Source organism: Salminus brasiliensis, chromosome 6 (genome assembly GCF_030463535.1).
Source record: "Salminus brasiliensis chromosome 6, fSalBra1.hap2, whole genome shotgun sequence".
In the NCBI taxonomy this organism is placed as follows: Eukaryota; Metazoa; Chordata; class Actinopteri; order Characiformes; family Bryconidae; genus Salminus; species Salminus brasiliensis.
The window spans coordinates 4,573,377-4,586,545 of NC_132883.1; the positions used below are offsets into that span (position 1 = coordinate 4,573,377).

The following is a 13,169-nucleotide window of genomic DNA, read 5'->3' on the forward strand; positions in this document are numbered from 1 at the left end:
ATTCATTCTAACAGACCCTCCTGATAAGAATAGGAAACTAGGAAAATGCGACCTACAGTTCTTCACCGCGGAAAGTGGCGTAATTAACAGCACATACACACATGCACACCCCTCCCGTACACACACACACAAACACACACCTTGTGCTGTAATGACTGTGCTGTGTCGCACTTGTTATGGCACTTGTGCTTGTTATTCGTGATTAGATATGACTGGATTCATCTGCAATTTAGAACTGCACATGTTTTTAAAAAAAAAGCCTAATGAATATTCCATATCGCTCATCCGAAAAGCTGCGAATATTCCCTCAACCTGTCATAAATCATGCAACAGCTACTAAGAGCAGGCCTAGGGTAGACGTCCTGAATCAAAGCAATGCTGGAAATGAAATGCAATTAATTTATAGCCACAGAGGAAACGTACATATACGTACACACACACACACACACAGACACACACACAGACACAGACAGACAGACAGACAGACACATTCGCACATCAGACGATCCAGTGCTGGCACGAATAGCATGTGACATGAGTAGAAAAAACAGTTCAGTGTGCTTAGCAGAAGAAAACCCTTCTCATTTGTGCTATTTTATCCCACCCCCTGTGTAACAACAACACCCCCCCCCCCGCCCCACACACACACACACACTTGCCCTAACATCCAATCGGTCGCCTTTGCTCCGCATTTTCCCTTCTGTTAAAAAATTCCCAAGAGGCGGATGTGGAATTCTGCAGTTGCAGGAATTGGGGGCTGGATTTCTCTGGTCGATTGGATTCCGCGCAGCTCCGAGCTTCTCTCGGCCGCGACAAGCTCTTCAAAGACTCTCCCGCTGGAACGGGGGCACCAGAGTTCAAAGGTCAGTGACTTTGTTCTCCACCAGGGCGGCGACCTGCTGTAGCCGGTATGCTAACTGCATTTTCTGCCCCGCGGCATCTTCTTCTAGAGCCATGATGATCTGCAACCGCAGCACGCACAGAAAACACACACACACACACACACACACACACACACACACACACACACACACACACAGACAGACAGACACAGACAGACACTTAGTGGATACATAATTATAGTCACCAGCAAACGAATCCATTCTCATTATGCAAGGGTCTGTTCCCCCACAACCTCGGCCCCTCTCACTGACCTGATCGTAATATTTGTTGATGTACTTGTACAGCTCGTGCAGAGCCACCAAGCTGTTCATCTCCGAGGCGAAGCTCTGGAAATACATCAGGTTCAAATACACACATTAGTTAGGATTAGGGGTTCATTTACTCCAGTGTAAACAACATTTTGTCTAAAACATACGAAAGAAATATGAACAATTAACCTGCTGATTGGAAAGTGAGCTTTATTTATTGGTATTCATAATTGATACTATTCCCAGATCATGGAAAATCTCATTTTTCTGTTTATTTATTAAATAGAGGAGTTTAGTATGTAAACATGGTTAAAATATATAATCCTAATTCATACTTGCTGTGATTTTGCAAAAAACATCAATTTACATTCATGCCTAGCTCCTTAACCCTGTACATAAGCTCCCACTCCTACAGGGTCTTCACCCTCAAAAAAACTGCAGAACTCTGATAATTACCATCAATTTCATGAACCCTAAAATAGAACCCTGTGGGACTCCACAATATAGGCTGAACGCTTCCCAAATCATTCATAGTGGTTTCTGCACTTTGATTAATAACTGAATAATAAACAAATTTAATCCAGTTATAAGTAATGTTTCAGCCCGGACTGCTTTTAGAATGAGACACTAAACAGGGCAGCCAATCAAAACATCAGGTCATTTACATACACCAGCCTTGAAGCATAGATCCACTCTTAATAGCAATTTCAGCACATTGGAAAAATTGCATGTTAAGGAGCCAATCAGAGGCTTTTCTGACTCGTAGCTCACTGTGGCAACATCAATATTTAGAAGGTCACCACCCACTGCTATGTAATAGAGGGGGAAAAACACTAGGGGGCGCACTCGCCAGGTTTGGAACAGCAATGCATGTATGCAGTATGCATATGGACATGTGAAAAGGTTTAGTGTACACTTCACTATTCTAATGGATAAAGAGAATAGAAATAATCAAGTTATATTATATTTTATTAATATCTCGCTGCTGTCCAATGAAAACTCTATCTCAATTTCTGTCCATTTTTAGTTTTCTCAACGATTTGAACCCTGTAGCTCCTTCTGTACACTGTGTGAACAATTCTGGATGAATGGACCAATAGAAATGCCCTAAATTATGGAAAATAAACTCATACTTGACTTGACTTCCAGTCCAAGGTTAAGAACATTTTTCCTTCTCATTTATCTCATTTTGGACATACATGTTTTTCATTGGACAGCAACGATATACAGATTTTATTATAAACTATATAAATATAATAATCTAAATAAATTCTGTACTCTTTTTTGGGCACATGAGCCCACTTTATTATCACTAGGGAAAAATAAAATACAAGCAAAAGCAGATATTGGGTTTTACTATATTAAATAATATTGAGATTGGGGGGATCACAAATGAGAAATTGGGATCGTAGGGTCGCTTTAATGAGGTGAAATCTTACCCCAGATAACTCAGTCAGCATGGAGTTCATCTCCTGATAGCACCCAGATGCAGCACTGTGAATATCACTGTAGTACCTGCAGCAGAGACACACACCTGTATGATAACACTGCAGTTTACTGTCTGTCAGAGACACACCGTCACTGCTGTGATGTAGCGGTCAGGAGCTCCTCATGCAGTAAGGATGTTCCCTGTCTGCTCTCAGCTTTTAGTTAATTAGATATTTAGTAAAAACCTCTCGAGGGAACCTACAGAAACACTGGAAACGTGAGCCGTTTGAACTGATAGTTAATCACAACTACATTAATTGTGTTTGCTCTCGACCTTCAGTTCTCAGATTTGATTATTTTCTCTCTAAAAATGAGACGATCCTCTTAAACCAGAGCTTACATTCAGCAAAATACTACAAACACATTAAGCCAACCTCTAAGCCTCCTCCTGGAGAGCTACTTTACTGCTGGGTCCAACTCCAATCAATCAAGCATCCCCCACGACAGAAATTAGTCTGATTAGGGTTGGCAGACAAAGACAAATGCACACACAACTAGCTTGTCTAGTCTCTTTAGAGACGTGCTGCCAATAGAATAGGACTCTCTGGAGCAGATAACCCAGATGAACCTACAGGTACCATGCTGCCTAATGCCAGGTGTGGGCTAGAGGGGTGGCCTAATATGCAGATCCACCCCTTGACAGACGAGGCACTGGAAACAGATCATCAGTGTTGTTCACTTCAGCTGTCGGTGGTTCTAATGTTATGGTGTATAAAGTAGATGTCAGGACAGGATGAGTGAAGGCAATGTTTACAATTTCCAAACAGAGCAAGTCAAGTGATATTTCCATTATGGGGATACACTAAGTGTCCAAATGTTTGTGGACACCCTTCTAATGAATGCATTCAGCTACTTTAAGTTGCACCCATTGCTGACACAAATTGTCTAGACACACAGCTTGTCTAGTCCCTTTAGAGACGTACTGCCAATAGAACAGGACTCTCTGGAGCAGATAACCCAGATGAACCTATTGGCACCATGCTGCCTAATAATGCCAGGTGTGGGCTAGAGAGGGGTATAAAGCCCCCCAGCATTGAGCTGTGGAGCAGTGGAAGAGCTGTGTTCTCTGGAATGATGGTTGGTGCTCCATCTAATACTTGTGGGATGAGTTGGGGATGATGAGGTGGGGTGGTGATCATCATCATCATCCATTTTCCTGACCTCAGTAATGTTCTTGTTCTTCACTAAATGCAATCAAATCCATCAAATCCTCACAGCAATCCTCCTCCAAAATCTAGTAGAGAGCCTTCTTCCCTGGACAGTAGAGACAGTTACTCCAGCAAAAATGTAATTTGTAATACCCATGATTTATTAGAGGAAGCAGTGAATGCAGGTGTCCCAATACTTTTGTGCATTCCATTCCATTCCACTTGACTTGCTCCTTAGATATGCATCTTAACAGATGTATAGATCAGTGTGAGTGTGTGTGAGTGTGTGTGTAGAGATGTAAGAGCCTGCAGTCTACTGGTGTACGCAGTGTAAGCCTCACCTCTCCACTAGCTGTTTGTATCGAGGGATTTCTCTGGCATACAGCAGCTTATTCACAGGGGAATCCTAAACGACAACAAGAGAAAACAAGGGGATTCAACCTCAACTCGTTCTTACAGCTAAAAAAACAAACAAACACACACCTCCCTTTTTTTTTTTACACTTCCTTCATCTAAGATCTGCACCGGATGCAGCGAGGAGCGAGCGTCTTCATCATCAGTAACCTCACTCTCACTCTAAAACATCGGATAAATCTATGCCGATGTCGACAGCAGCTCTCATGCTCCAGCGCCAGCTTCCTCACCGGCGGCACGTTCTTTTCTCTCCGAGGCGAATTACATCTGAGCATGCTCACTGAGCCGTGATGGTCCCCCCTCGTGAGAGGTCACTGAAGGAGGGGGCAGGGGGGGTTAATTAAAACCGGCCAGGCATCAGAGGTTAATTAGCTTACTGACCCGGCCCACTTTGTGCTCTGAGGTGGTGCAGGAGTCGATGAAGGTCTGAGCGATGACGGAGAGGACGGCGTCCACGCTGTCGGTCACCTGCACATCGAACACAAACTGAGGGTTCTTCAGGATGTTCACCCAGAAGCGCAGAGGTAAGCTGGGGGAGGGAGAGGAGAGGGAGAGCATCACACATTACGTGAGAAATTAAACTACATCGGTCCTAGACACACTATATGTCCAAATGTTTGTGGACACCCCTTCTAATGAATGCATTCAGCTACTTTAAGCTGCACCCATTGTGGACACAGATGCACACATACACACACAGAAGTACTGCCAATAGAATAGGACTCTCTGGAGCAGAGAGTCTCATGCCAGGTGTGGGCTATAGAGGGGTATAAAGCCCCCCAGCATTGCGCATCCAGTACTTTTGGGATGAGTTGGGGATGATGATGGGGTTGGGTGGTGATCATCCAACATCCCGACCTCACTATCACTCAATGCAATCAGATCCTCACAGCAATGTTTTTAAACTCTAGTACACAGTCTGGACAGTAGAGACAGTTATGTCAACAAAAGCAGGATAACTCCTTTAAAGGCTTTTGTTTTTGGAAGAAACTACGAATGAGCAGGTGTCCCAATACTTTTGTCACTATAGCATAGGTCAGTAATGTTTTATTTAATGAAACTGATCTTTGTAAAACCAGAACAGACACTGCTGTGAGAGGCAGAGTGAGGGAGGAAAGTTGCTATTTTGAAGATACAAGGTTTTTTCAAGACTCTAGTGATATATGAATCTGACTGCTGCCGGCTGGAACATTTTGCAACATTTTGCAGCACATAAACAATTCAGTGTTTCAACGAAGCCTCTTAAAGAGAAACAGTGAGCAATCAGTTCACCAGTCTTTTTAGCGACGTTACAACTGACCCCTCATTGCAGTCTAAAACAAGTATTAATATTGCTCAAAAATGAAGAAATAAACTATTCAGCAGAAACCTAAAGCCATCAGATTGTACCCCATTCACACCTACATGCTCCTGCAGCTCCTAGTCTCAGAGGCAAGTTTTACTGGATTAACTGCTGGTAACAGCACCTGTTCGTTTTCCATATGTGTACAGTCTCCGGGTCATCGATGCCATGCTTCTCCGCCATGTCGTCTAGGAAGTCAAAGAAAAACCTGACGGCAATGGGAGGAGGGCGCTTGGTGCTCAGGATGGCCACGAACACGTCGTCCACAAACTTTTGCAGTGTGCCCTGAAGCCAGGAAAACAATTAATTAATAGCAATAATAAGAAACAACAACAAAAACCCTTATAAGTGGCTTCAAGTATCCCGAAACAAATAAAATATAATAATAATAATAATAATAATAAGATAAGATGCAAAAACATAGATAAATTACCACTATATACAAAATATAAATAATAGAAGTAAAAAGCAATAACAATATTATTTAGGGGGGGGGTCTCTATTCCCTGAACATGTGTGTGTAGCTAATAATAATAATAATAATAATAATAATAACAACAATAAGAATAATAATAAGATGATGATAATAATAATAATAATAATAATAATAATAATAATATCATCATCTTTATCATCATCTTCTTATTATTGTTATAATAATATTAATAATAATAACAATAAGAAAAATAAGAAGAAATTAGACAAATTAAATATTATTTTATGCTATTTATATGTATATGTGTGTGTGTCTCCTCCTCAGTGGGCGTGCGAGGTACCTTCATTGAGAGCAGGCGTGTGAGATAGATCTCGGGGATGGCTTTAGCGCGCTCCCTCTCCCTCATGCTGCTCTTCCTGTGTTTGGGGATTTCAGGTTCCTCACTGGACTTTACCAGGTGCCACAGACGCAGACCCTCGTCCTCTCCCCCCTCTAACATGGGCGTTTCTGTGATGACCACAATAAAACACATCACAGCGGTGTCTGAGAACTCTACCAGTTGCTCTACACTGAACAATACCAGAGAGAGAAACGCGTCAGTGATCAGTATCAAAAACTGCTGAAAAAGAGAGCGTCTTAGCTAGAACCCGAGCACAGCTGGAGCTGGGTTGGTGTTGCTAGAGGTTCTGTAATGTAATCTGTGAGAAAACTGATTAGCTGATTGGGATGCGGGACAAAGGTATCTACAGAACTTCACTCAACTTTCCTTAGACGGCCTGGATTCATACTGGATCGAAATCCTTTCACTATATTATTTCTTGTTAGACTGTAAACAGAATAATTCACGATTCATGCAGATTTATACTGTACTATCATCCCCCCACTATTATTACTGTCAGAAGGTATTGGATGGAGCACCACCATCATTCCAGAGAACACAGTTCCTCCACTGAACCACTGTGCATTAGGCACAGTGCCAATAGGTTCACCTTTATCTGCTCCGGAGAGTCTGATTCTGTCGGCAGTATGTCTCTATAGGGACTAGACAAGCTGTGTGTGTGTGTATGCACATCTGTGTCAGAAAGCATTCGTTACAAGGAGTGTCCACAAACATTTGGACACATAGTGTATGCAGAATGGTTATTAGAATAGAGACATCTGAAATCAGCCCAAACCAGAGTGTGAAGCTTACTTTCTCCAGTCTGGTAGATCTGATTGATGCCCATGACACCGGAACTGGAACGCGGGATAAGGGCCACCGTGGCTCCATCGGGCACCTGAAGAGATACAGATGAAAAGAGGAGATCAGATCAGATCAGACTCAACTGAATCTGACCGAAAAGCTTCAGCAGACGACAAGCTGGACGAGTCCTAATGCTATTATATGACGTCCTAATTAAAAGGGGTGGGAGCGCTAGAGTGACTCGCGGCTCACCCGACGAGCATGCTGGACAATCAGCAGCGTGCAGCATCCAACAACTTGATTACCGATCAATACCGAATGTATTTCCGCCTGTAGGCCGTATGCAGATGAGAGCAACGGAGGACCACTCCACGTCTAAAATCGTCACCTAAAAAAAGCTTTAATGCTTTTCTGCCAAAAATAATAAATGAATAGCTTGCATATGAGTACTCTACACCCCATAATTACACAACGATGAGTGGAAATTAAGAGCACTTGGAGCCAGCATTAGTGCTCCCACAGGTGAGATGTGACTCACCTTGTAGTGCTGCAAAGTGTTGAGCCTTTTCCAGTGACCCTGCACGATGGCGGTGACATCGTCGTCGGATAAAGTCAGGTGACCTGCTTGCCCCGAGCGCCACTCTGTGAAAGCGAAAAACACAAGTGGCTGCACTCAGTCTGGAACGAACAACCCGCTTCGCCGCCACCACAGTAGGCAGGAGGGCTAATCGGGAGTCCTTTTTTTCCACACACAAGAAATATGATGAACATAGAAAAGAAACTATAAACAAACACACAAATTAAACCTCCACCTGTACAAGTCCAGGTGGAGCAGACAGTTGGTCTGCTGTTGGTCAGTTGTAACGGATTTAGTGGACAGTGGAACAGCAGTTCTGAGATCTTTTTAAACCCCTTCCCAGACTCCTCTACATCTACAGCCCTCTTTCTGAAGGCCTCAGGGAGCTCTTTGGATCTTGCCGTGATGGTGATCTTCACCACTCACTTCAACCATCAAGACCAGACCAGACCAGACTAAATGAGGTCTGAGGGTTAAATAGGAATATTCCTCTCCAACCATGTTCTGATCATCTGCAGCTGACGTGAAGCACCTGGTTCTGATTTTAGGTTTTGTCAGTAGTAATGTAGGGCTCCTGATGTTTTTCTAATATGAAATTTACATTTTTGCAAATTTTTGATTATATTAGTCATTAGTCTTTATTAGCATTTCCTCATTTGTGTGTGTTTAGTTACACTACCTCCACCTCGCAATACTGGTTAACTGAAGAGCAAATGTCCATATATGTTATAAAAGACCATGGGGTGTCCTCATTTTTTCACATGAATAGGTACTGTGTACGTGTGCAGTTAGCTGCATAGTCTTGAACACAGTCTCAGTCTGAACGCTGCTCTAGCATAAAATCTAGCATCACTATGCAGGCAGATAGTAAAGGGATAGTTTCCTGTACCGAGGTCCAGTGAGTCTGCGGAGGGTCTCTGTGAATACGGAGCTCCTTTGTAGATCTGGTCCAGAATTTTGTCCTTCACCTGGGTGATTGTGTCTGTGTCCAGAACCTTTACTGGACATGGCTGGACCTCCATTCCACTTTTAACCAGCACTGTGAGAGTCTGAGAACAACAACAACAGAACACAAGTTAGCTACGCCAGCATAGTCCCCCAAATTTCCAGATTCACATCAGAGCTACACATCACACATTGAGGATTCATACTGGATACAGGAAGTTCACTTCATTCTTTTTACTAATAGACTTAACATTACACACAGGTCAGATTCATACTGGATTACCACCACTCCACCGTTCTTACTGTCAGACTGTAAATATAACACATACTGCAGATTCATACTGGATTACAATCAATCCACAATTCTTACTGTAGATTCATACTGGATTACTATCACTCCACCATTCCTACTGTCAGACCGTAAATATAACACATACTGCAGATTCATACTGGATTACTATCACTCCACAATTCTTACTGTCAGACTGTAAATATAACACAGGTCAGATTCATACTGGATTACTATTAATCCACAATTCTTACTGTAGATTCATACTGGATTACCATCACTCCACCATTCTTACTGTCAGACTGTAAATACAACACATACTGCAGATTCATACTGGATTACCATCACTCCACCATTCTTACTGTAGATTCATACTGGATTACTATCACTCCACAATTCTTACTATCAGAATGTAAATATAACACAGGTCAGATTCATACTGGATTACCATCACTCCACCATTCTTACTGTCAGACTGTAAATACAACACATACTGCAGATTCATACTGGATTACCATCACTCCACCATTCTTACTGTAGATTCATACTGGATTACTATCACTCCACAATTCTTACTATCAGAATGTAAATATAACACAGGTCAGATTCATACTGGATTACCATCACTCCACAATTCTTACTGTCAGACTGTAAATATAACACATACTGCAGATTCATACTGGATTACTATCACTCCACAATTCTTACTGTCGGACTGTAAATATAACAGGTCAGATTCATACTGAATTAAAATCATTAGGTAAACATGGACAGGTCTGTTACAATGTTTACTGTTCAGCCAACCAAACAAATGCACAGGAAGGCTTTTCTGTTTCCTCTAATTGTTTCAATAGAAGCCCAAATTATTTAAAAGGAACCAACAGCGGCTTCAGTTTCCCTTTACTAAGCAACTGACACAGAAAGCTCACATTTCACACCCATGGTCTGTACGCTCTGGTGATGACCATTATTTTCATTTGAAACATTAGATCCATGCCATGAGCAGACTTTCTGAAACACTGATGTCCTAGCCACCAGGGGGCGCAGTTTAATGGGCTAAAGGCAACAACTGTACAACTTTATTAGTCCAGCAATGCAAAGGAGCCAGAGAACAAGAGTGTGAAAGACGTAGTTACTGTCTGAATACAGTAGAGCTTCTGTTTCTGATCGAGAGACAGAGAGACGGATAATCACTTACTATGGAGCAGTAGTCTATGTCCTCTCGGAGCAGGTGGCTGTCATTAAGCGTGCGCTTGGCTTTACCCGTCACAGCGTCCACCGGGCCTTTGTCCACCTGATACTTTATAGCTCTATACAGCATGTACAGAGGCTCACCTGCCACCTCCTACACACAGACACACAGAATCAGCAGATATTAAAAAATACAATCCATTCGTTTTACAGAAAATGTGGTAGCAATCTTCTGATGAAAAAATATATTTTATGTGTATATTTAATTATTTTTATTTAATTTTAAGCTGGATTCAATGTGATTTTTTATTCGTCTTTCTTCTTTTAATTAACAATCATTTTGTGTATGTGAAATTGGAATACAATTTTCTGATTTTGATGACTAACAGTTTTGCAGTTTATTGTTTTAGCATAATTGTCTGGTATATAATGTTATTATTATGTGATGCAGCCTGATTTTACATCAAATAAAAGGTGATATATATATATATATATATATAGCTTTACAGAAACATTCTAAACGCTCAATGAAAGTCAATGTAAAAAAATATATAATAAAAAATCTAATATATATAAAATATATATATAGGTCCATTCATCAAGAGATTCAGAAACAATGTAAAGAACAACTGTCAGATATAAATTATAATAATTATATATTTTATATGAAAAATACAAGGTCTTTGCATGACAATATACTGTATAGACAGAGAGAGAGAGCGAGAGAGAGAGAGAGAGAGAGAGAGAGAGGGAGAGAGAGGGAGAGAGAGGGGGAGAGAGAGGGGGAGAGAGAGGGGGAGAGAGAGGGGGAGAGAGAGGGGGAGGATTTGATTGTATTCAGACTGATTTGTATTTTCTCTCTCTTCCCCATTCCCCCCTATAAGTACTGGATGGAGCTCCACCGTCATCATTCCAGAGAACACAGTTCTTCCACTGCTCCACAACTCAATGCTGGGGGGCTTTATACCCCTCTAGCCCACACCTGGCATTATTAGTCAGCATGGTGCCAATAGCTTCATGTTTATCTACTCCAGAGAGCCCTATTCTATTGGCAGTACTTCTCTAGCTGTATGTGTGTATTTGCACATCTGTATCAGCAATGGTGTGCAACTTAAAGTAGCTTCATTAGAAGAATACGTTAGAAGGGGTGTCCACAAACATTTGTGTACATATAATGTATATACATCTCGTCATTGTTACACAAAAAAACGTGTGACCTCAGTGGAAGTCAATCTAAAAAGATTTGATCAGCAAGTCAGTTTGGAGCATTTCTATTGGTCCGTTCATCACTTTGTCTTTGGCGTATCCTTGACCCGTGTGCTTTTCCCTGCCCATCCCTGTCTTTCATGTGAAATGCAATGAAAATTTGATCTTGAGCTACTGATCTTGTTCTGCTGCCGTACCTTGAGAAAAGAGTAGAGGCAGATGGACATCCAATTTGTAAGCATCTTCTCAACCACCGTCTCTGTCCTGCAGGAATCAACATTCAGAACATGCTTCGGCATTAATCCTATTACGATATACAGGACGCGAATCAATCTTACAAACCGTCTGTCAATCAATCACATAATCAATAGACTAATTAAGGTCCGACTGCTCCCGTCCAGACTCCTCCAATTAACACATGAGGGGGAATCTGATAACGTACACAGGACAAAGATAAAGGATCAGGGTAAAAGGCAGGACGGGGTGCATGCTATCTTACCTGCGCAGCATCAGTTTGGGGTTCTTGGCCACGTACTGCTGCACCAGGTCCCCCAGCAGGGTCTTCATGACGTCGGTGAAGTATTCCAGCTTGTCGTGGAGTGCCATAGTGAGGAGTGAGGCCACGTAGCCGCGGTCGCGCTGGGAGAAGTTCTGCTGCTCCTCTAGCGTGTGGATGAACTACACACAAAAACACACACAAAACATGAACACCGTCAGAAATCTGACCTTTCACCTCATTGCATATTCATATTCATGCAAATTAGGTTGGTATTAAACTACAGAGAAGGCAATCCGACGGCAAAACTTTGGTCTCCGAGCTAGCTGAACGTTTTGCTCAGGGCTGGTGGGGGAAGTGGGACAGTGAGGCGGTTTAGATTATAGCATGGTAATGTAATCAGTGGTGGGAGATTGGAGGGGAGGGGGTCCGGGATGCCAGACTTCACTGTTGAGCCATCCGAAAGTGTTGTGGGCTTCAGAGAAACACTAATGAAGGAAGGTACCCACCTGATGAACCCTGGTGGTTAGTGTATGGATGAAGGGGATGGGCTGGGCCCTGGTGTAGGTATTAAGTGTTTTTTATATCTGTTCTATAGTATTTCTTTATAGTATTGATTATTAATTGACTACTTGCCGGTTATATAGACCATGAACATCCGTGTCAAGCCAGTATCAGATTATAGTGGTTGCTGAGCTCTACTTACAGCAACATTACAGTGGTGGTTGAGGTGGGCTTAGCTGATTACCTCAGTGAAGTAATGCCGTGGGTGATTAGAATAGGGGTGAAGGAATTGGGCTGGGCCCAAAAATAATATCTTTTAAACATATGTAAAATTACAGAAATATGGCTTACATATTATCTACATGCTTAATGTGTCCAGGAGTACAACATCACAACTGTTATTTTCTCATGAGATTGATGGATTACAGCCATTTTTAGCTTTAAAGAGGACAACCCAGTATGTTTTATGTGGCCTGTCTACTTTATAACACAGGGGATTCAACAAGCCCCTCAGATTTTGCTCAGCCTTCTACATCACATGCAGACACATTAGAATTATACTGCCTCCCATCCTAGTAGCTCCACCTACTACCTTAAAGAGTTGCCATGTTCATGGCCTCCCCCCTAAATGGGCTAGTTAAAAAGGCAGGGAGCAGGAAATGGAAACCAACTGCATAATAAGTGTATACTAATTTGATGCGAGTATCTGAAAACCAAAGGACAGAAAGGAGGGAGAGAGAGATATAGAGAGGGTAAATGAGGGATAGGGAAAGTGTGAACTCAAGGTGAAGTAAATGTT

The 13,169-nt window shown here is 42.1% G+C and overlaps 1 protein-coding gene across 3 annotated transcripts in view; it reads right to left on the reverse strand.

Moving 5' to 3' along the window:
* Positions 1-643: 643 nt before the first annotated feature.
* The window catches only part of plxnb3 (plexin B3), a 131,500-nt gene continuing 118,974 nt past the window's right edge, over positions 644-13,169 (reverse strand). For all 3 annotated transcript variants that reach the window (XM_072681388.1, XM_072681386.1, XM_072681387.1), the window contains exons 23-35: positions 11,870-12,048; positions 11,568-11,634; positions 10,172-10,318; positions 8,629-8,788; positions 7,701-7,804; positions 7,172-7,256; positions 6,320-6,486; positions 5,668-5,828; positions 4,583-4,730; positions 4,129-4,193; positions 2,591-2,666; positions 1,155-1,229; positions 644-962 (exon numbers count right to left, since the gene is read on the reverse strand). In XM_072681388.1, the coding sequence (XP_072537489.1) occupies positions 858-962; positions 1,155-1,229; positions 2,591-2,666; positions 4,129-4,193; positions 4,583-4,730; positions 5,668-5,828; positions 6,320-6,486; positions 7,172-7,256; positions 7,701-7,804; positions 8,629-8,788; positions 10,172-10,318; positions 11,568-11,634; positions 11,870-12,048 (1,539 nt within the window). In that variant the 3' untranslated portion in view covers positions 644-857. The remainder of the gene's footprint in view (positions 963-1,154; positions 1,230-2,590; positions 2,667-4,128; positions 4,194-4,582; positions 4,731-5,667; positions 5,829-6,319; positions 6,487-7,171; positions 7,257-7,700; positions 7,805-8,628; positions 8,789-10,171; positions 10,319-11,567; positions 11,635-11,869; positions 12,049-13,169) is intronic.